The sequence below is a fragment of the Candoia aspera genome, chromosome 5, assembly GCF_035149785.1.
Source record: "Candoia aspera isolate rCanAsp1 chromosome 5, rCanAsp1.hap2, whole genome shotgun sequence".
NCBI classification, from domain to species: Eukaryota; Metazoa; Chordata; class Lepidosauria; order Squamata; family Boidae; genus Candoia; species Candoia aspera.
In genome coordinates, this window is record NC_086157.1 from 69,307,912 (window position 1) to 69,334,911 (window position 27,000).

General features: G+C 36.7%; 1 protein-coding gene across 1 annotated transcript in view; it reads left to right on the forward strand.

Moving 5' to 3' along the window:
* SAMSN1 (SAM domain, SH3 domain and nuclear localization signals 1) overlaps positions 1 to 23,882 on the forward strand; it is a 42,122-nt gene extending 18,240 nt beyond the window's left edge. Inside the window, exons 2-8 of the mRNA XM_063304420.1 lie at positions 1,907 to 1,978; positions 3,092 to 3,244; positions 6,455 to 6,587; positions 14,297 to 14,448; positions 15,787 to 15,993; positions 17,443 to 17,593; positions 23,353 to 23,882. Of these exons, the coding sequence (XP_063160490.1) occupies positions 1,907 to 1,978; positions 3,092 to 3,244; positions 6,455 to 6,587; positions 14,297 to 14,448; positions 15,787 to 15,993; positions 17,443 to 17,593; positions 23,353 to 23,552 (1,068 nt within the window). The 3' untranslated portion in view covers positions 23,553 to 23,882. The remainder of the gene's footprint in view (positions 1 to 1,906; positions 1,979 to 3,091; positions 3,245 to 6,454; positions 6,588 to 14,296; positions 14,449 to 15,786; positions 15,994 to 17,442; positions 17,594 to 23,352) is intronic.
* The last annotated feature ends 3,118 nt before the right edge of the window (positions 23,883 to 27,000 follow it).

A 27,000-nucleotide genomic window follows, 5' to 3' on the forward strand; every position in this document is an offset into this window, starting at 1 on the left:
AATGGTTTGCCTTCTGCAATGCAAAGAAGTTTTAAAACCTTCAAATTGATATATGCTCCAGACTTTAAATTCTATGTCTTTTTCCCCAAACTTTCTGAGTTAACAGACATTTTGTTGTTCACTTGGTGGCTTCAAGCTGAGCCACTGAGGAATCTTTCTGTAAAATTTCCTCCAGCCTAGGAACTGCTGGTTGCTACTTCACCAGATTCATGGTTGGCTTGGCCTTCAGTAAACCAGTAAAGTAAATGTAAAATTGAAAAACAAACAAACAAACCTCCTGAATATGAAATATGTATCTTTGACAGGAAATCTAACTGGATTTATTTTTGCATAAGCATACTTCAGACTGCAGTCTATGTAATGATTGCCTATTCTGACATACTCAGTCTCACAAGGGGGTTCTTTATGAAAACTGATTTATTGAAAGAATAGTATGCAAATACAAAGAAAGCTGAGAATGAGCAAAAGCGCGTGAAATACAAACTAAAAATCCTTGCTTTCAAACCAGTCCCACCCTTCCTCCCTCCTAGCAACCACCCCCTCCCAGGTGTTAGCAACCGTTACCCACATCGGCCTGAGAAAGTAACCTTGAACAGAGTCACTAACCCAAACATACATTCCACAGTTGCAGTAAGAAGATTACAGCCTGGCACGGCTGGAAATTTCCAACCCGCAAACACGGGTTAGAAAAGTGACATGCAAAGTGTTACAGAACATTGAAACGATGAACATGACAGTCTAGGACTTAATATGAAGTTTTGTCTATACATGGTATATACTATGTCATTTTATAGAGATATAATTTGTAACTACATACAGCCTTCTTGATGTTTGGGATTGCAGTTCAAAGGAGAATTCCTACAGTTTCTCATGTGGGGCTCATGTGGCTTTTGAATTTAAAATAATACTCTCTAGACAATTTATTTGTGTGTGGATGTGTGTAGTCATGATAAATAGTAGCATGGCAAATTTAAAACAAGTTTGTTTTGAAGAAACCTCCCCCTACTTCAGCTAGATATACAAAGACCATATAGGAAACGCATCTCCATTTGTGAAATTAGTTTTAGGCTTCCTTAACATTAGAAATTAATGTGGTCTATAAACTAAAATAAAGTCTCACATTAAACCTGAAACTAACAAGTGGGGTCTATATATGATTGTGAGCAAGTTTACTAAATGATAATTTTATGCGGCTTCTCAATTATTATTCTTCCAACTTTTTTTTTTAGTTTTAAAGAATGTAAAAGAAATTGGATTTAACAAGATTAGTAAATGTGATTTATGAGTAGGCTGGGACATGTTTTAAAGTGAAATTTCTGCAAGGATGCTACTTTGTGAAATGCAGTTAGTGCCAATTGTGTAACTATATTTCTTTAGATCACTACTACTGCTACAGAAAGACTGAAATTCCAATACTCTCTCTAAGATCCTGGCATAAAACACTTTCAGAATCATCATGGAAGACATGAAAGTATGACAAAGAAATGATTGATAAATCCATTAAAATTATGCTGTGATTTATAATCATAGAGGCAATGAACATATAATTCTTACTTTAATATCACTATTATTTTGATTATGTTTATTTCCTAAAATTATATGGATGTTTGGCAATAAGGTAGAATGCACAGCACTGTATGCTAGTTCATTTGGTGATTATAATTGAAATTACCTGCTCAGCTATTTACACCCAAAATTTGCAACTGACAATTTCTGTTCCTGCAAAAGTCTGATTGCTTTTTCTAAGATATTTTTGCTAGTAATTCCTGAATATATGACAAATAATACAGGAAAATATATTAATAATAGTACCTGTTATAACCTATACCACTTTCTCCACATCGATCAGTTTTAAAGATAACAAGACCATCCCCAATATCTATAAGCATTCATTTCCTTTTTATAGCGGTCAAGCAGCTTTGGGAAGTTTGATCATTGCAGACATCGTTCAACATCAAAACCAAATGATTCATCTGAGGTTTGTATATTGTGCAGTCTAGTTCTTTTAAATCACATCCCTATTACTTTTCTACATATAATGCAAGGCACACTTTTCAAAACAATCAACTTTGCTCCATTGAGTAAAATCCATGACTTCAAAAGACAGAAAAAGAAAATACTTTTCTCCCAGTTTTGGTTGTAAAAAAAAGGTGATGCGCCAACCCAGCATTCATACTCAAAATGCAAATTGTTAGGGATAGAGTGCATAGAGGACCTGTGATATTATTAATTAATGATATTAGTCCCTGCTATGTTTGGGGATCTTGAAATGCTATAGTCATACATGGACTAAGAATCTTAACAGAAAAAACAAACATTGGTTCATTTTGCTAGCCTGCCTAATTTTACTCCTCTTCCAGGGGGAGAAGTCAAGCTCTTCTGTTATTAAAATAAGGTCAAAGCCACCTAAAGAAGTGTAAAGGGGGATTGGCGTGGTACCAAGTCTCTTGTACCAAATGCCTTGCATTATATTTAACCTATATCCTGTAGGTTCTGGGGTGGGTCTGGAATTATGGAGATTTTCATATTTCTTTTGGCAAATCAGAAAGGGGAATCTTTTACATTCTTTTCTCACTAGAGCAAAAGATTTATTCTTTAGTAGAAATGTTGTGATTGCATTTGTAGTTCCTTACTGATGGAACTCTTGCATGTTCCTTCTGCTATGAGACAACTGGAGCTCTATTTCAGGTGATATGTTGACATGTAGAATCTAGCATATGATTCACATTATGACATCACTGAAGAAACAGGTCATTCACAATACAATGTAATTGCTGCAAAGGAAAGCTTGAAATTGCAGGATTCTGGTTCATGTGGAAACCTGTGTGTATATACAACAACTCCCACTGCAGACAACTGCAATTATTTATGGACAGTTGGCTGTGTCACAGCATAATTTAGAGAGGGGAGCTATGGTTCACCTACAGGCAAACATATTGCCTGAATAAAGCTCTTAATTTACACTGGAAAATAATAGCTAGTCATGTGAATCCTTATGACACATGTGAGTGAACTGCCTCAATACACTCTAGACAACCAGTTCCTTCTATTTTCTTTACAGGCTTTTCTTTCTTGCCCTCTTTTTAAACAGCTAGATGAAGTAGATGTCGCATGTGATGGCACAGGACTGAGGCAAAACAAAACCAATAATGGGGGAAGCATTGGAAAAAAGATGCGGGCCATTTCCATGACTATGAAGAAAAAGATGGGTAAAAAGTACATCAAGGCACTTTCAGAAGAAATGGTAAACTTTTTTGTTTGTTTGTTTTACTCTTTTGTACACTGAGGCTCAGGCTCCATTTTTGCCCTTTTATGCAGGGTTTTTGCAAATTATATATAATTTACCATTTTACCTTTCTGTAAAATGAGTATTTAGGCCAACTATAGCATCCATGACTCCAATTATGCAATTTACATGTATTGACAATTCCAGCTATATCATCCACTCAGAAAGATTGAAAAAATACACTAAAAAGATGGATCATGCACATTATTTTAGCTGTACAAAGCCATTACTTTGCTGTAGCTTACTTACATACTTGCAGTTTTCCATATCTAAGTATATGGGTAAACAAAAGAAATGTAAGACCTAAATTAAAGTTCTTTGCTGCTAAGTACTGGGTGTGGCATCAGCTAAGATTAATCCTTTGATAAATCCCTTCCAGTGAACCAAATTTTAAAAAGCAAAGTAATTGTGTTACAGCAAAAACCCTTTCTGTGGATCAGCTACTGGCTAAATCCTAGATCCTCAGAAGAATGAAGATTTTTCTGAATTTACATTCTCTAGATGCTCACACCACAGCCATGCATCCCAAAAAATTCAGGTCCTGGTTTTCCATGAAAGAATGTTTTTGGCTCTGCCATTCATGAGGTATAGCCAAAATTTGATTTTTGTGGATTTGCAAATCTACTAGTGGAGCTACATAACTCCTTCCTACTCTATGTTATCCAAAAAGACCAATTTCAGACTCCAAATCTTCAAATACAGATCACTTTATTTGAAGAAATAAAATCAGGTAAGCAATAATCACAGCTGGAGGTCCTGGCTGAGGATATCATGTTGGAAAGGTATTAAACAAAAACCTAGCAGTATAATTCTAGTAGATGGAGAAGCAGAGAGAGATGCTTAAGACTTTCTTTGCCTCTGTTCTACCTTCTCCAGAATCTCACAGACCCTTTTTATATTCTGAAGGTAAAGTTGCATTGGAGGGTGGGAGGAGAAAACTGGGTAAGGATATGGTGTACAAGTTATGGACATCCTTCCTTCTTGCACATGTTTTGATTCAAAGAATTCCTTTCATGAAAATGTTTGGGAAAGCAGCCATCTAACTTACTACATGTGTACTGTATGAATCCAGTAATTTTTCTGAAAACAACAACAAAGTATATGGCGCATGTTCAGAGGAATTCTACGTTGATTTACTTACTCCTCCTGTGAGGTAGTTAGAGTATTCTCTGATGAGTACATTCAGACTGAGCCATATCTTTGTTCAAATTAAAATATGAAACAGATATTAGGCACACACAATCAAACATGTTAGCTTCAAGGTGTGTTCAACAAAATGTTTCAATTATCTATTTCATTTAAAAAAAAATGTGAAAATGGCTCAGGGAAAGTCTGTGAAAAATGAAAGGGCAGAATTTGATGAAAGTACTAAAGAAGACTGTGAGGAATTTAAAAAATGAGTCTAGCATAATGGCAAACAAAATAGAAACTGAATATTTATTAAAGCAAAGAAATGTATCTTGAAAGAAAAAAGATCACCCAGTTCTAAAAATGCATTGTGAAGGACTGAATCAGTATTTTCTGCTGACGAAAGAAATTATGAAATCTATGTGCATAGTTTTTGGAAATCTCAACTGATGCCAAACTGATGTCCTGAGAAAGAAAATAATGCTAGTGATTATTATTCAAGGGACAGAAATTAATACATACAAATTCCCTCTGTAAGTAAAAAATATATTCTTAAGTCCTATATAGCTTGAGTTGTTACTTCCATCAAATTAAAAATAATACCGACTTGAACCTTGGCAAGCAGTTTACTATGGGAGGATAGCATGCACATTAAAAAGTAGTTTTATTAAACAGAGTTCTAACTTCAACTTCTTTACTCGTTGTTCTTCATTATACAACTTTTAGGGGGAGATGGGTGGTGATAGAAATGTGAATAATAAATAAATAAATAAATACAGCCTATTGTGGGGAAAAAATTAAAGTAGGACTATAGTCAGTGATTTTCAATAGAGTATCTCAAATATACTAAGATTTTCATGAAGAGGAACCAATTCTTGTTAAGATTTAAGAAAAAGAAACATTGTGTCATCTTTATTTAGGATTTAGTGATTGAGTTGATGCAGCACATTATATAAACTTAAACTTGTAAACCATTGCATATAGTTGATCAACATATGCCATCTTCTTTGTCCCACTCACAAACTGTGTAATTTGTGAACTAGACGTAATATTCCAATGAATATGTTGCCTCTTCATTGGTATGTGTGTCATGATGGAAATAAGATGCACAACTAGCATCAAGTTGTTTCTTCTGGTTCCCTTTTTCCTGTGAAGCTATTGTTCTACAATTACTTATCCAATGGTACATAATGACCATGCAAAGTAATCTTGCTGTTACAATACTTCCTTGTCTGCAAGCCATTTAGTAATAAAAGTGCCATAAGTCAAAAAGTGGGTGTTGTATAATGAAGAACAATGAATAAAGAAGTTGAAATTAGAACTCTGTTTAATAAAACTACTTTTTAATGTGCATACTATCCTCCCATAGTAAACTGCTTGCCAAGGTTCAAGTCGGTATTATTTTTAATTTGATGGAAGTAACAACTCAAGCTTTGATTTAAAAAGAAAATGTGGCTGTATTGTGGCAGAGCTGATTATTACAGCATCCATATATATCTTTGTTCTTTTTAAATACAACTTTATTCTGTCCACACATAAAATATGTGTGGACAGTAAGGAATCAATCAACATTCCAAGTGATGGGAAATTCCAATATTGCTCTGAAATTAGTCTTCTGTACATGCTCTGCTGAAAGTATCAACGATAGTAGAGCAATTGTAAGGGATCTGGAAAGAGAGTCTTTGAAGCAGACCTTCTGCCATATCCAATGCTTTGCTGGAGTCTTACTGAGCAATCCTCGCATCAGGGGGATGGGAGGCTGTAGATTTATTCTCTGGATACAATCTCAGAATGCTGTTTTGTGCTCTACAATGTCAGCATTTTAGAAACATATTGACTTCACAGAGGAAGCTTGTAAAGTCAACTCTTCTTATGACAAAACTTCCTATCTCTTAGAAAATAAGATCTAGAAAATACATGGTCCATGGATTACCTTCCAGAGGCCATAAGGTCGTGTTCTTAATGAGAACATCACTGATAAATGGTTGCATGAAATACATTTTCTTCTGTTAAAGTTTTTCTCTCTCTTTTGTCCTCAAGAATGAAGGGGGGAAAAGCTATTCTACTTCTAATAGAGATAGTGACCCTGGAGGAGAACCAGTCACTACTTCTATAAAGCCTAGTGACTCCATGGACAGCCTCTATAGTCTTAATAGTGGCCAGAGCTCATCAAGTAAGTAAAAATTATTATTATTATTATTATTATTATTATTATTATTATTATTATTATTTATTAAATTTATATCACTGCCCATCTCCCCCGATGGGGGATTCTGGGCGGTTTACAATAAAATAACACTAAAAACATAACCACCTAAAATTAGCATTAAAATATACATAAAAACAAATGTAAAATCCAAGTGGAGATGTAACACAATCACTAAAAGATGCTATGGCACCAGCCATCCCAAGGTGGAGCTATCTCTCTCCCCCTCCCAAGCAAGGCAGCAGAACCAGGTCTTCAGTTTCTTCCGGAAGTCCGAGAGCAAGGAAACCCATCTCAACTCCAGGGGCAAGACATTCAAAAGGGCGGGCACCACTGCAGAGAAGGCTCGCCTCCTGGGCCCCACTAGATGAAATTCCTTTACTGATGGGGTCCGTAGCATGCCCTCCCTGCCTGACCGGGTGGGACAGGTTGATGTTATGGGGATGAGACGGTCCCTCAGGTACCCTGGTCCCATGCCATGTAGGGCTTTAAAGGTGATAACCAACACCTTGAATTGGATCCAGAAGCAAACTGGTACCCAATGCAGCTCGCATAACAGTGGTGTCACATGGGCTGATTTTGCAGCCCTGATAACTGTCTGCACAGCAGCATTCTGGACCAGCTGAAGCTTCCAAATGCTTTTCAAGGGTAGCCCCATGTAGAGTGCATTGCAATAGTCTATATGGGAGATGACAAGGGCATGAGTGACTGTTCGGAGGTCATCTCAGTCCAGGAATGGGCATAGCTGACGCACCACCCAGGGATGTGCAAAGGCCCTCCTGGCCATGACTGCCACCTGCTCTTCGAGCAAGAGTTGCAATTCCAGGAAGACCCCCAGGTTCCGCACTGGTTCTGAATGGGGAAGTGCCACCCCATCCAGAACCAAAGAAGACAACTTCCGGAACCCGAGGGGCCATCAATCCACAGCCACTCTGTCTTACCAGGGTTCAGTTGAAGCCTGTTGTTCCCCATCCAGGCCCCCACAGCCCCCAGGCACCTGGAAAGGGTGGAAACCGCATTACTTACTTCACCCGGGATGGAGATATATAACTGGGTATCATCGGCATATTGGTGATACCTCATCCCATGGTGACGGATGATATCACTCAGCAGTTTCATGTAGATGTTAAATTATATAGAAAGTATATGTGTATATATGTAGACTGGCTGAAAATGTTAACCCTATTCAAATAAGATGCCTGGAAAAAACACAGTTCCCCTTTTCTAATCCAGAAATTGTAGATGATCAGCCTGGTAGGGAATTCTAGAAGTTAAAATCCCAGTCTTTTGCTCTCAGACATTTAGTCCTCTGGGTTAATCTATGTGTTTCAGTGAATCTGTAAGAGAACAGAAGCTCATATATTCTGTACATAATTTTAAAAAAAAAAAGAACGCATACTTGCTATTTATGTATGCTTACTTACAGATTCACAATAAGAAAATAGTGAACATGGCACGTGCAATACTTTGGACACCCTTCAAATTGATTCAGTACTATTTTTTTACAATAGTATAAAGTTATTAATAATATCCTAAAAGATGATTGATTAGACCTACAATTATCCAGGTGAAGACAGTTACAAAGGTGAAAAAATACTCTGACTCTTCTAATCTCATAGCTTGTGATTGCTGTTTTGTGTACTTTCAACACCCATAGACTCCTCTAAGCAGTTCTCTGAGCAGTTAAAAATGAAGTAACTTGTTCTTACAAAGCATACATAGGATATAAAGGACACTGAAAGAATCTGTAAAGGTTTCCAGGTAGCTATTTCAACTGCAAGAAACACTGTTAAGAAATGAAGGTTACATGGAACTTGGCAAGATTGAGAATACCAAGAAAAAAATCTGTGCAAGAACTATCCCCAAAATGGCCAGTTCTGCAAAACATGAACCACAGATCTGGAAATGACCTCCTGAAAATTTTAGCAGACACTGGAGTAGTTGTCTATCAGTCTGTAGTTCAGCATTGATTATACAACAATAATCTGCATGTTAAGAATTGTCAGAATAAAATCTTTATTCAATTGCATTACAAAAGTCATTGTATAAAGTATGTCTGAATTAGTCTGAAATGTTTGGGAACAAAATGCTTACGATTGATAAAACAAAAACTATTGGCCACCATCCAACAAGACTATGTGGGTGGAAAAAAATAGATTCAACTAAATAGTCTAAAAATAATGTTATACAGTGAGCAAAGAAATTAGAATTGAAAAGAGGTTGGATATTTCATTAAGACAGTGATCTAAAACATACCCCCAAATCAACCATGAAGTACTTACAAGAAAGAAAGACAAAGGTTTTGGAATGACCTTCCTTGTACCCACATTTGAATAATATGGAAAACCTGGGAGGGGGGATATGAAACATTCAGTGTATGAAAAATGATCTAAGTATGTTTCTGAACTAAAATAATTCTGCAAGGAATGGGAGAGGGTTACAAAAGCAAGAATGAAAAAAAAAACAACCTCTTGGACAGCTACAGGAAAAGTTTTGGAAACTGTTATTTTTGCCAAAGAGGTATTCAAAGTACTGACTAGAAGCATACCCAAACCTTTGCACTTGCCATATTCACTGTTACTTTATTATGAATCTGTAAACAACTGCAGCTTCAGCAAAGGATCGTTACCTTGTCGTGGTGCTGGAGCTTGAGCACATCAATGATGCCATGAGCTAAACCATGAAGGGCCACCCAAGACGGGAAGGTCATGACAGAGAGGTCAGACTAAATGCGATCCCTGGGGAAGGTAATGGCAACCCACCCCAGTATTCTTGCCGTGAAAACTAAATGGATCAGTACAACCAGAGATATGTCGGTATACCATCAGAAGATGAGACTTCCAGGTCAGAAGATGGTCAAAATGCTACTGGGGAGGAACAGAGGATGAGTTCAACTAGCCCCAGACATGATGACGCAGCTAGCTCAAAGCCGAAAGGATGGCTAGCGGCCAACGGTGCTGGTGGTGAACGGCGAATCCGATGTTCTAAGGATCAACACACCATTGGAACCTGGAATGTAAGATCTATGAGCCAGGGCAAATTGGATGTGGTTATTGGGGAGATGTCAAGATTAAAGATAGACATTTTGGGCATCAGTGAACTGAAATGGACTGGAATGGGCCACTTCACATCAAATGACCACCAGATCTACTACTGTGGACAAGAGGACCACAGAAGAAATGGAGTAGCCTTCATAATTAATAGTAAAGTGGCTAAAGCAGTGCTTGGATACGATGCAAAAAATGATAGAATGATCTCAATTCGAATTCAGGCCAAGCCATCTAACATCACAGTGATCCAAATATACGCCCCAACCACAGATGCTGAAGAAGCTGAAGTAGATCAGTTCTATGAGGATCTGCAGCACCTACTGGACAACAAGCCTAAAAGATATGTTATTTTCATCACGGGAGACTGGAATGCTAAGGTGGGCAGTCAAATGACACCTGGAATTACAGGTAAGTATGGCCTGGGAGAACAAAATGAAGCAGGACATAGGCTGATAGAATTTTGCCAAGACAATTCACTCTGCATAACAAACACTCTCTTCCAACAACCTAAGAGACGGCTTTATACATGGACTTCACCAGATGGACAACACCGAAATCAGATTGACTACATCCTTTGCAGCCAAAGGTGGCAGACATCTATACAGTCGGTGAAAACAAGACCTGGAGCTGACTGTAGTTCAGATCACGAACTTCTTCTTGCACAATTTAGGATCAGACTAAAGAGATTAGGGAAGACCCACAGATCAGCTAGATATGAGCTCACTAATATTCCTAAGGAATATGCAGTGGAGGTGAAGAATAGATTTAAGGGACTGGACTTAGTAGATAGGGTCCCGGAAGAACTATGGACAGAATTTCGCAACACTGTTCAGGAGGTGGCAACAAAATACATCCCAAAGAAAGAGAAAACCAAGAAGGCAAAATGGCTGTCTGCTGAGACACTAGCCCAAGAAAGAAGGAAAGCAAAAGGCAACAGTGAGAGGGGGAGATATGCTGAATTAAATGCAAAATTCCAGAGGTTAGCCAGAAGAGATAAGGAATTATTTTTAAACAAGCAGTGTGCAGAAGTGGAAGAAGACAATAGAATAGGAAGGACAAGAGACCGCTTCAAGAAAATTAGAAACATGGAGGTAAAGTCCAGGGAAAAATGGGTATGATCAAAAACAAAGATGGCAAGGACCTAACAGAAGAAGAAGAGATCAAGAAAAGGTGGCAAAAATATACGGGAGACCTGTATAGGAAGGATAACAATATCGGGGATAGCTTTGACGGTGTGGTCAGTGAGCTAGAGCCAGACATCCTGAAGAGTGAGGTTGAATGGGCCTTAAGAAGCATTGCTTAGGCAGCAGGAGATGATGGCATCCCAGCTGAACTGTTCAAAACCTTGTGAGATGATGCTGTCAAGATAATGCATGCTATATGCCAGCAAATTTGGAAAACACAAGAATGGCCATCAGATTGGAAAAAATCAATTTATATCCCCATACCAAAATAGGGAAACACTAAAGAATGTTCAAACTATCGAACAGTGGCACTTATTTCACATGCCAGTAAGGTAATGCTCAAGATCCTGCAAGGCAGACTTCAGCAATTCATGGAGTGAGAATTGCCAGATGGACAAGCTGGGTTTAGAAAAGGCAAAGGAACTAGGGACCAAATTGCCAATATCCACTGGATAATGGAAAAAACCAGGGAGTTTCAGAAAAAACATCTGTTTTTGTTTTATTGACTATTCTAAAGCCTTTGACTGTGTGGACCATAACAAATTGTGGCAAGTTCTTAGCGGTATGGGGATACCAAGTCATCTTGTATGCCTCCTGAGGAATCTGTATAATGACCAAGTAGCAACAGTAAGAACAGACCATGGTTTAAGATTGGGAAAGGAGTACGGCAGGGCTGTATCCTCTCACCCTACCTATTCAACTTGTATGCAGAACACATCATGTGAGGTACTGGGCTTGAGGAATCCAAGGCTGGAGTTAAAATCTCTGGAAGAAACATTAACAATCTCAGATATGCAGATGATACCACTTTGATGGCTGAAAGCGAAGTGGAACTGAGGAGCCTTATGATGAAGGTGAAAGAAGAAAGTGCAAAAGCTGGCTTACAGCTAAACCTCAAAAAAAAAACCAAGATTATGGCAACCAGCTTGATTGATAACTGGCAAATAGAGGGAGAAAATGTAGAAGCAGTGAAAGAGTTTGTATTTCTAGGTGCGAAGATTTCTGCAGATGCTGACTGCAGTCAGGAAATCAGAAGAAGCTTAATCCTTGGAAGAAGAGCAATGGCAAATCTCTATACAATACTTAAGAGCAGAGACATCACACTGACAACAAAGGTCCGCATTGTTAAAGCAATGGTGTTCCCCGTAGTAACATATGGCTGCAAGAGCTGGACCATAAGGAAGGCTGAAAGAAGGAAGGTAGATGCTTTGGAACTGTGGTGTTGGAGGAAAATTCTGAGAGTGCCTTGGACTGCAAGAAGATCAAACCAGTCCATCCTCCAGGAAATAAAGCCAGACTGCTCACTGGAGGGAATGATATTAAAGGCAAAACTGAAATACTTTGGCCACATAATGAGAAGACAGGACACCCTGGAGAAGATGCTGATGCTAGGGAGAATGGAAGGCAAAAGGAAGAGGGGCCGACTAAGGGCAAGGTGGATAGCTGATATTCTAGAGGTGACGGACTCGTCCCTGGGGGAGCTGGGGGTGTTGACGACCAACAGGAAGCTCTGGCATGGGCTGGTCCATGAAGTCACAAAGAGTTGGAAGCGACTGAATGAATAAACACACACAAACAACTACACACAAACAGTAACATGCACTCAAGTTTCCAGAAAGATGTTTAACTTTATACCACATAAAAATTGTGTTCAGCTTTTGTTTGCTTAGGGATTCACTGAAATAGACAATATCATCAGGGCTGCTTAAACTTTACAAGCAACTTTGGAGGACACTGGATTAGTGATGGTTGTGATACCTTAAAACAAATAGGAGAAATGGGACTCTGTATATCAGCTGTACCCTGAACATTCTGAACTTCCATGGGAGAATGAAGTATTTTCCAGGATATTTTAATTCATGTTCTTTGTAATGTGAGAAGGAACTTTTATATAGCTGGCATCCTTGGTTTCAAGGTTATTAAGGATAAGATTATTAAGGTTTTATTAAGACAGTAATTGAAATAGCGTTACACTGAAGCAAACATAAATATAACTGCAATCCCAACATGCACCCCAAATGGCTATGATGCTCACGGAAAAAATATTCCATAAATATTATGATATTAATTATATAAGTTCCCGTATTTTTTCATAACAATGCATAAAATGTTTTATTGACTTTTTGACAAAAAATAATTTAGAGAGAATTCCAGAAGAATAAACTCTATTTTTTTAAAGAAAAAAAGATTTGTATGATATTGTACACTTAAATGATAGTTAACATAGTTGTTTTTTAAAAAAAAAAATAAAAACAGGAGCAGCATATAGCACAGTCCCTATAAATTTATTTGCTAGTGAGTTCTACTATTCTGGTGGGGCTTAGTCACCAAAATGAGCATAGTGTCTGAAATTATTTTTCTTTCACTGTATATCAATAAAAAGTACATCTTAGGACCTGTTCTGATTGTCAATACACATAAAATTATGGATGAGCTACTGTCTGGTGAGACACAGTGTTCAAATAGCAAATACTGATAGGGATTTTGCTATGATATACTTTTACTGAGACATTCTTGTGTAAGCTTTTATGTTGTCATTCTGTCTCATAGAATTGATTAATGACACTACAGCATGCCATTTTAAGTTTGTTTTTTTAAAAAAAAACACTAAAGCATTTTCTATTCTATAGCAGAATGGTCACTGACATACAAATTCAATTTTCATGTCCTAGGTCTAGGTCAATCATAGTCCCAAACAGACATGGTTTCTGTCAGTTTAAGTGCTCAAATACAATATTTTGCAGGTGTTTGTGTTCCTGATAATTTCAACAGGAAGCTCTAAGGGTGTGCATAAAACAGAAAATGTGTTTTATTTCAATGGAAAAATACATCCATTGTATTTTGGTATTCTGTTGAACTATAAAGGTTGAGCTACAGTTTGGCAGACCTAAAATCCAGAGCATTTGGTTTATTTTGTGTTTTGGATGAAACAAAATCTGGGATACGTTGGGTGGGGTTGATTCACCTTGTTCCTCCCTCTCCTCTTCTTCTGTGCTAGCCCACCTGCTGAACTTGCCAGCACCATCTTATCACTACCCAGTTTAGATGCCACTGCTTGGTTTTAAGCATGGCATATCCATCTGTACCACCCACCTCCCCAATCTTCCCAGCTCCTTCCTTTTTCTACCTCCTTTAGCCATCATTACTGTTAGTGTCCTAGGCTTCAAGTGTTAAGAGCAGTGTAAATAGTTATCATAGTAACTACATGGCATATCGTGACTAGAAGCTGAATTAGGACTTGTAGGCTGTGTTTATAGCACACAGGTCTGTTCTCTAACACCCTGCTGCTCCCTCACCTTACCAAAAAATAGGCTGACCCTATTTGCAATAGGGATTTTTCTGTATAATTCTATCTCTTCACAGGTGTTCTGTGGAGTAGCTTGGCTTCACATGGTACCCATCTGAGACATTATGTAAAAGAAACCATTCTTACTGCTTTCAGGTGGTGTAACTTGTTGCTCAGATGGAACAAGCAACAGAGACAGCCTGCGATTTGATGAAGAAATTAGTTATGTTGGACCATTCTGTGGCAGAGCCAGAGTACACACAGACTTCACTCCAAGTCCTTACGATTCAGACTCTCTAAAAATCAAGGTGAGATTTCTTTATTCTACAGATCCCTTAATGCAGTCTTTCTCAACTAGTTAACCCTGGAGGAACCCTTGAAATATTTTTCAGGCCTCAGGGAACCCCTGCACATTCAGGCTGAAATATAGGCCAGAAGTTATTATATTTCTTTCATGTGTAGGCCTGCTTATGTGCATTAACAGTGTTCTTAAGCTAAAAATAAAGAATAAGACTTACCTCTTTAATGTGAAGTTCCCCAGTTCAGATTTAACAACATTTGAATGAAACTTCACATATAAATTTTATATACATATATTATATCTGTTAATGAGGCATGCTGGTTAATTTATGGAATGAGATATACAGAAGTGTGTGTGTATGTATGTCTGTGTATGTATGTTTGTGTGTATGTCTGTGTGTATGAGTGTATATATATATATCTGAAAGTATACAACAAGATACATTCATCTCTTTCTCATAATAGTAGAATCCGGGATAACCTAATGAAAGAGAATGGTGGGACATCTTGGACAATTAAGAACTTCTTTATAGGACACATAATTAAGTGATTGACTTTCCTTCCATAAACTATAAAATGATAGCTACAATTCTGGACAGAGTTCAACTGGATTAGACAAGCACATTATGGTATCTATCAATTATCTCCAGGACTAGGTCACTATATTGGTTTGTCACTGCTGCACTGGACAGGGGACCAGACAGACTTTAGATCTGATTTAGGTCAGTTCATTCTCGTTTGCTTAACTGAAAAGTTCTGTCTTCTCTGATTGGTATTTTTCTTTTAGCACTTTCCTCATAACCTTCCTTGTGTGATAGACATGTTTCAATTAGAATGTTGTTGGTGGTTTTTTTGAACCAAAGACTTTGTTTTGAATTTTTCATGAATATTTATTTTCCTACCACAGAGATTATATCTGCTCTTCACTGATACCTCAAGATAGTACAGAGTAGATACTCCAAATATATATTGATGTTTTACCTCAACTTAAATGTATATCTAGGCAGTAGAAAGAATACAATAACTATGTCAGTTGTTATTTTATTAGCGCCCCTTCAAAACGTATAGGAATGGTGTTGGAAGCAACTATAGTAATTTATTGATTGCATAATCCAATGGATACATAAATTTTACTAGCCCTTTTATAATGTGGAAATCCATGCATATGGATAAGCAACCCTCCCTTAAATTAGAAAATATGCATTAAGTGTTAACTGTTCATTTTCCCTTAAAGTAAAACTCTTCTTTCAATAGAAACAAACCAGCCTTATGAATTAGGAATCATCTGTTATTTCATTACATTATTCTTTGTTTTATATTCTCTGTTCCTCTTGTTAATCTTCTAGAAAGGAGATATAATTGACATTATCTGTAAAACCCCAATGGGAACATGGACCGGACTGCTAAACAACAAGGTGGGAAACTTCAAATTTATTTACGTGGATCTGATTGCAGAAGAGGAAACTGCACCCAGAAAGACAAAGCCACACAAGAAAAGTGAAAGGGTCAAGCATAATTCTCTTCAGGAATTCTTGGAGAGAATCCATCTCCAGGTTAGCTAAAACTGAAAATGTGTGCACTTGGGTTATTCTTCATTTTTAGTTTTAATAGTTTCCAGCTCTAACTTGCTGATTATGGCTTGTTTTGGACTAATAAAGCATTTTTCCCTTTGGGGATTGATTTGTTTCATATTATGGAGTTCCTGGTTTTCACTCTGTTTGGTTGTTATGTAAATATCAAGGTAGCATTCACTGTAGTTTCTTTCACTTTGTTTCTTTTCTTCTTCTCCATTTTTTCCCAAAACCCATTCTTGACTCTACCAAATAAAGATCTATCCCATACTTATATCCTCTAATCACCTTTGCATCCTTCAACTCTCAATTTTTCATCATAATTAATCAAATCAATAATGCTTTTTAATTCATTAATTTTCCATAGGTACACATAGTTTGAAGCTTAAGTCCTGTATTTGAAATTAACAGACCTTTTTCTAAGCAGATAGTCTTCAGTCACCATTCTCAGTCATTCTTTGGTCTTCAAATGGACCAATGATTTCTTACATTCTGTATTTTCTCTTTCCCATCCATTATTCATGTCATCTGAAAAATTGTTTTCCTCCTGAGTCACATACTTTCAGAATATTGCACAATTTTTAGCCAAACTCTTCACTGGTTCTTTCATTATCGTGTGTTGGAGCGTAACTTGCAAATATCACCAATCTAAGGATTTCTGCTGTCATATGCACCCACATAATCTAGATGACACCAATTCATACATCCTGACATATATTTTAACCTTATCATTCATAATTATCCCTAGACCTTCACTTTCTTGCATGTGTTCACCAATTCCACTGTAAAAGAACATCTTCATTCTGTTATATCCATCTTTTTTCTCTTGGTTTTTCAAACAGCCAACATATTTATTTTCTCTCCTGTCATTTCATCTGATAATTCATGTTCTTTACAATATATTCCCCTTATTTTCCAAGTTTCACTCTTCCATACGCTATAGTCAAAAATAAATGGCCCCATAGATATTTACTTCAACTGTCAATTAAGCCTTTCACATAACCCTTTTTAATAACATATAGAAGGTAAAGGTTACTAGCCTTAGTCATCATACTTGTGCTATTTACACTGGGGATAGTACTGATGGGTTTTGACACATTTTGGCCAGTATGTCCCAACTTCAATGAATAGTTAGTTTTACTAATGACCATTCATTCATTCAGTGACCATTCAAAGTTACAATGTTGATAGTTGAATGAATGATAGTTACAACCAGTCCTCGAAGTTACAGCTATTGCAGGAACCCTACAGTCACATGATCAAAATGTAGGCACTTCATGGCAGCCCACCTACATTTACAACTGCATGTGCACTTCAAGTTCTCCTACCTGCCTATCATTCCCCATCTCTGACCTTTTGGCCACCCCACACTCCGTGAATGTAAAAATGTCAGTCTTTATTACATTTGGAATTTGCATTTTTCCCCTCTAGGACTATTTATCAACCCTTTTGCTAAATGGCTATCAGACATTAGAAGATTTGAAAGATCTAAATGAAAAGCATTTAATTGAACTTAACATCAAAGATCCAGAAAACAGGACAAGGCTACTTTCAGCTATTGAGAATCTGCAGGACTCTGAAAGTAGGTGCCGTATTTCTTCTTGGTGCTATATTGGCTTTAAAATGAATACACATATAAAATAAAATAAAAAAATAGTGAAAGTTGGATGTACTACACAATTGTGGATGTGCCTCAGAAGACTTCCAATACATTGCATGACCTGCTTACCATTTGTTAAGACTGAAAAAAACCACAAAATATTTTTAAAATATGTAAATGACAGTGTAAATCACTTAAATATTTTAAAGAATATGTAAATGTCACTGTAAAGATCAAGTCCACTTGTCACTGGCATCAGTGGCAAATTTATCATTGATTTTAATTGAATTATCCAGTGACTTGCTAAAGTTATCTTAAGGAAAAAAGAATAGCTTCCTGTTATTAATTTGAAGTGGTGAAGGAACATGCATTTTTCAGTAACACTACGAACTATAATGTTGAGAATGTGCATTCCCAGAAGAGTTACCCTGATGGCATGTCATGGACAAAGCATCAGATTAAATCCACTGGAGAAGGAAATGGCACATCTGCTCCAATATTTTGTCAAGGAAACCATATAGACATTCATAACCAGGCTATTGAAGATGAGTCACTTATGTTGGAAGATATACATTGGACTACTAGGGAAGAACAGAGGACAAAAGATGAGTAATATTGTGTTTATAAAACTGCTGAATTAAAGCTAAAAGGACATCCAGTTGCTGATTAACCAAAGACAATAGGAAAATTTGATGCTATAAAATATGGATACCACCATATATAGAGTGAACTAAGGCAACCTTAAAATTGTAAGAGCAGAAATGTCAAGATGAATCTTGACATCCTGAGAATCAGCAAACTGAAATGGATTGGAAAGACATTAGTTTGGTATAGTTTTCCATGAACTTCTATATTTAAAAGTCAGTGTATCTTGTTTGTGTTTATTTTAAAACTTCCTAGAGCTGGAGTCCAGATGGCTATTATTTCACCAGAAGACTGTTGCCTTGAAGCCACTGGGCAAAATCTTGCATAGTAGCAACTGCCTGCTTGTCACTAAGTAAAAGTGGTCTATGCACAGTGGAGCAATGATAGTAGAAAAAAAGGCAGTTATGGAGAGCCAGTTTGGTCTAGTGGTTAAGGTGCTGAGTTAGAAACCAGGATTCTGTGAGTTCTGGCCTTGGGCCCTCCTCAGGCATGAAAGCCGGCTGGGTGACCTTGGGCCAGTCACACACTCTCAGACCAACTCACCTCACAGGGTTGCTGTTGTGGGGAAAATAGGAGGAGGAAGGAGTATTAAGTATGTTCCCCACCTTGAGTTATTTATAAAAATAATAAAGGCAGGATAAAAATAAATTAAATAAATAAATAAATGCATGGTTTATATATGGTTTATGTTATTTTGCTGACATTGTGCACTTAACTTGAGACATGAATTCAGATCAAAAAATGACTTTCTCAATGGCAAAGTGGCCTTCCTGACTGCTATAGAAAAGTAGTTCATCTACCTTGTAGATTAGTAATGGAGAAGACTAAAAAAAAAGTATGTGATGGTATATAATAGGTTGTTCAGTCAAGTAATTATAATGAAATAAAGAGAAGCCAATATGATCCTGGGGTTAACACTTAGCAGAATAAGTAATTCTGCATGACCTTTGCAAAATCAAAGCCCTGAAGTCAAACCAAGTGGAAAATTAGGTTGAAAAAGCTGGACATCATTAGGATAACTAAATATTGCATTTGGAATCAACTTTCCAAGGTCAATATTTATAATTCTGCCTGCTAAAAATGATTTTTCTAATTAAAATTGATTATATGTACTGCTTAGGAATCAGAAGCATAATTCTATAAGAGGGCTTGTTATTGGCTACAAGAAATATACTGAAATACTCAGAATCAAGCTTAGCCTTCATCTCAGTATATAAATGCTGTTTTAGGACAACATTTTCACACATTTGGGGACTCGTGGTTGTTTTCCTTGAAGAAGCATTTGCAATGTTTGATTGACATCTGGTGTAATTATGACTTGAATTTATCTGCATCCAAAAGTTTAGACTCTTGGCTTTCATTAATTTCACTGTTGAGGTAAAAAATTCATATAACCAATCACTTTAATACTGATTATACCCAACATATATGCCAAAGACTAATAAAAATAAATATTTGTATTATTGAAAAGTACAGGGTGTTCTTCCATAGGAAATAATATTACATTCATCAAGCTTTTAAAACTAATACATTAACATAAAATGTGTCTCCAGGCTTCAACTGGAATTCATTTTAAAATGCCTAACAATGAACCCTAACCAGGGAAGCATAGTTTTGCAAGTTCTTCTGATTCGCTCAAATAGAGCTCCTGAAGTCCACGATAATATTCTCTGCACATGTCCCACCGAAATTCATGGCACTTAACTAATAAAGTTTATTAACTAATTCTATGGCAAAACCTTTCACCCTGTGCAGGAAAAAATGTTTACATAGGACATTTATACATGCTTCATGAAATGCATACTTATCATGGTTTGCACATCATAATGGTAAGTTTGCATGCTACACACTGCCAAAACAAGTGAATCAATCACCTTATGGCTTATGGTATATCACATGTATCTCACATCTGCAATTACAACAAGGCTATATCATAGGCCTATTTAGGTAAGATAAGTTCTAAGTGAACCTGAATTTCTAGAGTTTCACTGTCAGGAAAGGCTGTAATAATTATACTCACAATGTGACATAAGTCAGAAAACTATCCATTTAAAGGAAAACAAGGGTAAAAAATGCATATAATGAATATTTATAACAAAGGTCTTGTCAAAATATATGTATCAGCTTTATATTTCTGCAATATCCATACCCCAATCCTACAGACTAAAGTAGTATAGAATGACGCATATCATAGGCTCTGCTAACACTATCTTATTGTCCTAACAACCAGGAAACACACTGAGACAATGAACTGGTCTCTAATATTTATTGCTAGTACTTAACAGGAATCCTAACAAACTGAAGAAGCGTGGGAAAAACCCAGACATATAACCCCCAAGGGTTAAGGCGGTCCCGATCTGTGTCTCTTTGAATGGCTGAACAATTCCTCAGTGCTACGCATGCGCTTGACAGTCTGGATGGGAGCCCCCTGCTCGCCATCCTTACTCATGACACTTATATAACTCTGAGCAAAAGCCATTTCTTTTATGAAACTGTTTTATGTTAGGGAAATTACATGACTTCTACAAGGTGATGAGATAGTACTTTCTGCTGATTCAGCAACATTTAGTAGTGACTTTTTTTAAAAAAAGAAAACCTATTTCTATATCCTGTGCCTTTAATATTTTACAGATTAAGACTGACATTTGCCATTTGTGGTAAAATGCTTTAAATCAAAACACACATTCAGTTAGGAAGCAATATGAAAAGATTAAAGTGTCACATGTCTGAAAACTGCAGTCTTGCAATAGATAGGTCCAAACTGTAGCCTGAGAGGACAATTGATTCACTGAGAATTGAATCATATTGGCCAACTGCTTGTTATGTTCCTCCTGATAGTGACTCCCAGTGACAGTGACAGTCACTTCTCTCAGCCCAAATCACCATCAGGCACTGTGACAAGCTGGCTGAAAAACAGAACTCCTTGTCACATCATGCATTGATAGCTTTGCTATAAGAATGGCAGCGAGCACACTGGAAAACAAGCAGACCATGCAACCATGTAGGACAAACTCTAGGGTTAATAACAATTTCCCTGTAGCTCAGTGTTTCTCAACCTTGGCAACTTTAAGATGTGTGGACTTCAAATCCCAGAATTCCCCAGCCAGCTATGCATTGGAGAAAAGCTTTTATACTGCAATTATGTTAATATAAATGACAAAATAAAATCTTGGTAAAAAAATTGGTCAGTTGGTAAGTTTATGTTATCTATTTACTGATAGCATATATGTACGTCTGTGTGTGTGTATAACCAACCTTAACATACAACCTAGCATTTTTCACCCATTATTTTTTTTTGAGAAGCTTTACTTTTTATTTATGAATTGAAAATGCAATACATTCTTTGGGTAGAGTTTTTTTAAACAATATTTCTTACTGCAATGTTGGAATATTTAAATTAATAAATATTTATTTAATAATTTAATAATACAGATTACATTTATCTTAAATATATCAACTATAGTAAATTAAGCATCTTATTTAAATACATAATTTTAAAATAAGTATAATTAAAATAGTATACTAAATAATTATTCATAACGTTTCAATCTTTTTTTATATAATGCAAAAGTGGTATTATGATTGGAACCAAAGGCATTATTTTATTAAAACAATGATTTTGACTTCTGGTTCAGGTTGGTCAGTTTTGGAAGTTTCAGTTAGCATAGTGCAGTGGTTAAAGTACTGGAATTAAAGCAGGGGAACCTGGTCCCAATCAAAGCACAGGCCCAGCCGAGTGACCTTGGACAGTCATTCCCTCTCCATGCCAATCAGCATCAGTGAAAAACAATCCATGTTGTACCATATACTGATAACTTTGTTGTAGGAGTGAGGCAAGTGCAGTGCAAAAAAGAAGAAAGCCTGTAGAGCTTTGTGGTAGGCTAAACACTCATGTTCCAATTATTGATTTCATGTTTTAATTCTGTATATTATTATTAATTCTTTAAGTCATTTTAAAATCATTCTTCCAAGTAGCTCAGGGTTGTAGATATAATTATACTTCAGGACTGTTTTGGCTTATATTCCACTTTTGGAGTCTAATTACAAGAAATGACATTGGCCACTAAGCCCCTAAATGCGTTTGGATCAAGATAGTGAAGGTGCCTTGATCTGTATGATGCAGCCATAATTTACAATCTGATTAGAGATTTTGTTTTATCCCTGTCTCTTACTTAGTTGGTAAGTCCAAGCCACAAAGTTTTCAGAGTTATTGCTCTATGGCTATGGACCTCTAATCAAAAGCAATTATTCTTGGCACCTACTTCTGGAGAAGGGCTTTCTTTCCTTGCATGTGTTTTTACACAGCTAGCTTTGGGGGTTTCTGGGTTTTTTCTCTTATTTAGAATTATCAATGAATTGTTTAGATATGCAGTGCTGAGGAATTTCTTATGTACAATTACTTTATTGTGGTTTTCCTCAATCTGGTACCCACCATCGGTTTGGATTACAATTCCTATCAGTATCAGCAATCACAGTCAATAGACAAAGATAACAGGAGTTGTGTGAGCCTTGCGAGGCGGTCCAGACAAGGAGCATACCCAGATGACCTAACACTACTTTATTGTAAGATTACATTAACAGAATCTTGCAAGCCGGAAAGTACATTTCACCCCCATCACCTTTACAGTCCAAGGAACTAGGGAGGGTCCCTTCTGAGACGTTTACTGCACCCACATTCGTGCTGCAAGCTAAGCTGCCACTTATCCGACCATTGCCTGGCTGTGGCTCTTTCCCCTGTCTCTTGAGGTCATCCCCACGTGCCATCACAAGTTGTAATTGAAAACATCTTGAGGACACCAGGATGGAAAAGATTCATCTAATTTATCTTTCTCATTTGTATGTTGCTTTATGAACACATGACTTTGAAATAATGCATACAAACCAGCTTAAAAAAATCTTTATGAATCAAGTTGGGTTAAAAAATTAATGTTATGCAATAAGCTTAATGGCTGACACCAGCTCTTCTCTGTTCTAACTGCCATTCAATAATGGACTTTTACTTCACTATTGGAAAAAACTTTGTAATGCACTTTTTGTCAGGTCTTGTTGAATTAGCTTTTAATCTCTGAAAGGCTTTTCATTTTTTTATTTTTCAGATGAGCAAGACCAGGAAACAGAACAAATGCCAGAGATGTTAAACCCTAATCTCAGCCTTAACGAGACACAATTAAATGACTGTCCAAGAGATTCTGGTTGTTACATCTCACCAGAAACATCAGATAACAGCAAAGAAGACCTAGATGCAGAAAATCTCTCTGACATGGTCCAGAAAATTGCCATCACTGAATCACATTGAAACTTGTTTACATTTCCAGCAAACTATTAATACTGATTTGGCAGTTTCAATAAATGCACTGAACTTATTTGCTTGTATTAGTATGCAATAGTCAACAATAATTTACATTATCAGTTTTGAGACTGTGTTTGATTCCCATCTTTTTATCAAACTATGCAAACAAATAATGTAAATATCCTATATTATTTGCAATGTCCCTAAAACATAGTAACTGGATTTTATTCAGAATTTGTATAGGAATGAGAATAACTAACATTAGTTTATAATTCTGCAATTCTTCACCTCAAATTTTAAATATTGTAAAAATGTATATAATTACTATTTTATTTGAAAAAAACATATAGCCATTCTTTTAATCTAATTAAATAGTCTTATTTCTATATAGAACTTTTTTCCTAATAGAATTAAAATGTAACAAGCAAATTTTTTTCATATAAATATTTCTAGGCCTATTTTAATGCACTGTGAAGAATGATGTCTAATCAGTTACAACAGTTTCTATTTCTATCAAGTAAATGAACACAGATACACACACATAAATTACATTATTCATGACATTTAATTGGGTATCCTGAATACTTTGTCCATATGACGCGGTGGCGCTGCGGGTTAAACCGCTGAGCTGTTGATCGGAAGGTCGGCGGTTCGAAACCGCGCAGCGGGGTGAGCTCCCGTTGTTAATCCCAGCTCCTGCCCACCTAGCAGTTCGAAAACATACAAATGTGAGTAGATTAATAGGTACCGCTTCGGCGGGAAGGTAACGGCGTTCCGAGTCGTCATGCTGGTCACATGACCCGGAAGTGTCTATGACAACGCCGGCTCCAAGGCTTAGAAACGGAGATGAGCACCGCCCCCTAGAGTCGGACTCGACTGGACTTTACGTCAAGGGAAACCTTTACCTTTTACCTTTATGTTAATTTTTACCTTTTACCTTTATGTTCATTATTTTTTTACAGTGCAGAAGGTTAATTATTAGCAGCAAGTTATTTTCTTTTCCCACATGTCTTTTTCAACTATGTTATGTACAAATAGACATTTAGCAGTATATATTTATTACCAAGCAATAATTTTTTTTTTAAAAAGGCTATAATACTGTCTATTCCTCAGTAATGTCACATCAGCTATGCATTTTATAAAGATGTATACTGTAAATATTCCCTTGAAAATAAATTGATTATGTGCCATGAAGTTAGTGTCGACTCCTAGTGACCATACAGATAGACTTCTCCAGAATGATCTGTCTCTATCCTGGCTGTTCAGCATTTCCCATCCTGCTGCTGTAACTAAGTCCATCCACTCTGATGCTGGCCATCCTCTTCTCTTTCCTTTCACCTTTCCCAGAATTATTGATTTCTGGATCTTTGCATAATGTGTCTAAAATATGATAAATTGAGCCTGGCAATTTATACCTTAACTGAGATCTGAAGATTGCGTTGTTCTTCAATCAATTTGTTTGTTTTCTTGACTATCCATGGTTTTCTCAAGGGTTTCTCCAACACCAAAGTTCAAAATAAAATAATATCACAGAATTATTGTAATGTTCATGTAAGAACATCATACTAGTATTTTAGGAGTCATTGCATATATTAGAATTCAGAGGGTAAATAAAGATTTTACTTAGAGATGGGCTATAAAATAGCCCAGATTTCTCAGCTGGAAGTCTGTTTAAATTTGTAATCACCCAACTTTGAAAAGTCAGCTGTTCTAATGTTGTTAATGAATTTGCAGTAACTTCCTTGAGTCTGTTAGGTTTCAATTTTTCCACATCACAGCTGAACCTATATTAATACTTGCAGCTAAGGAAATCTACATTGTAGAATCAAATGCATACCCTGGCCAGATGATCATCAAGTCAAACAGAACTGATATGACTAATACCACTGACGTGGTTGCAGGCTTACAAAAAGACATAAACCAAAATGTCTGCAAATAACATGTTGTGATATTTGTCCAGAAGGAAGGGTAGCATAGCAGCATAAAGCATGGAAATAAGGCACCAGCAAAATTAAAAAGTGGTGTTCAAGTTGGACTGGAAATGAACTATAAAGTATATTTACAGTGTTTTCAACTGTAAAGTCTGGTAGGGAAGAAAGACTATGAGTTATTCTTTGCTGTCCTTTCATTTTATGATCTATCTTGTTAAGTTTATTTGGAAGATGTTCTGTTTAACTTTTTCAGCTCTGTTACTAATTTGTGGTTTAGGCGTAGGATGACCTCATGCTTCCCCTATCTTATATCTTTGTTTTAGTCTGCATAGGTTGCTTCTGTTTCTTGGAAAAGGGGAAAAGGCTGTGAAGCTCCTGTTTTGAAAGGTTAGGGATATGCAATTGGAAACATCATTTCTGCCTGAGACTCTGGAGAATTGTTATCAACCAGCATAAATAATATTGAGATGGTGGACAAATATGTGACCTTATTTAAGGATTTTTCCTATGGTCCTTAAAAGTAGAATGAAAGGAAGCTGTTCTTGTTTTCATAGGAATTTATTCTTACAATTGCAATCATGGGTTAAGGCACAACTATAGAACTGTAACCAAAAAGCTTATTGGTGACTGAGTCAGACAAACAACAGTCAAATCAGGACCTGTGTTCAGCATCTATGGCAGTTCAGTCATATATCTTTCCCTGACAATCTTACTTAGTATTAGGCATGCCACTAACTGTCAGTTTCCCTATTTTTACTATAGGAGAAAATAATACAAACTAAATAATGCAAGTCATGTTGGTATTTGTTTTGTTTCTGCCTGGAATAAGACTCACCATGGTAACAAATCACTTTGGCAGAGTCTGAAGGTCAGATTTAATTGTCCTCAGGTTGAGGCATGGAAAGGATGACCAAATAAGAAAAAGCTGCTGTTTGGGGAACTTGCCTGGACTTGCTACCAGAAGGTTTCAGTTTTGCAGCCTCTTGCTCCAGCCCAGCAGCCCTCTCTTCCTCCTCTGCACATGTGCATGAGCTTGTAAATATGTTTATGTAAGAAGCTTTTGTGCCTATCCAGGGCTCTGGATACGGAAACTGTTTGTTTTATGCTTTCTTTACATACACTTATTTTTATATAAATGCCTGGTGGGTTTTTTTGGGAGGGGGTGATCTCAAGCCAAATGCTTTCCATCAATCTGCAACAAGTCAAATGCTTTCAACAGTTAAAAATGCTATAATAGGGGTTCCTATTTTTTTCATCTGAGGCATGTCAGAGGCCACACTTGCAAAAATAATTGGGACAGGAACTAGCCAAGGCTAGAAGAAAAACAGAATTAGTTTTTTTATTTCATGTTAATCAAAGCTGAGTTAGAATTATATGTGATTAATTAAATACAGTATGATTGGTCCCCATGTATTAAATAATCCTTTTTTGTCCCATTCAAATTATAATTCAGTGGCAATTGTTAGAGAAGATATGGGCTGTATATTAGACTTCCAGAAGGGTACATAATCCCAAGGCCCCAG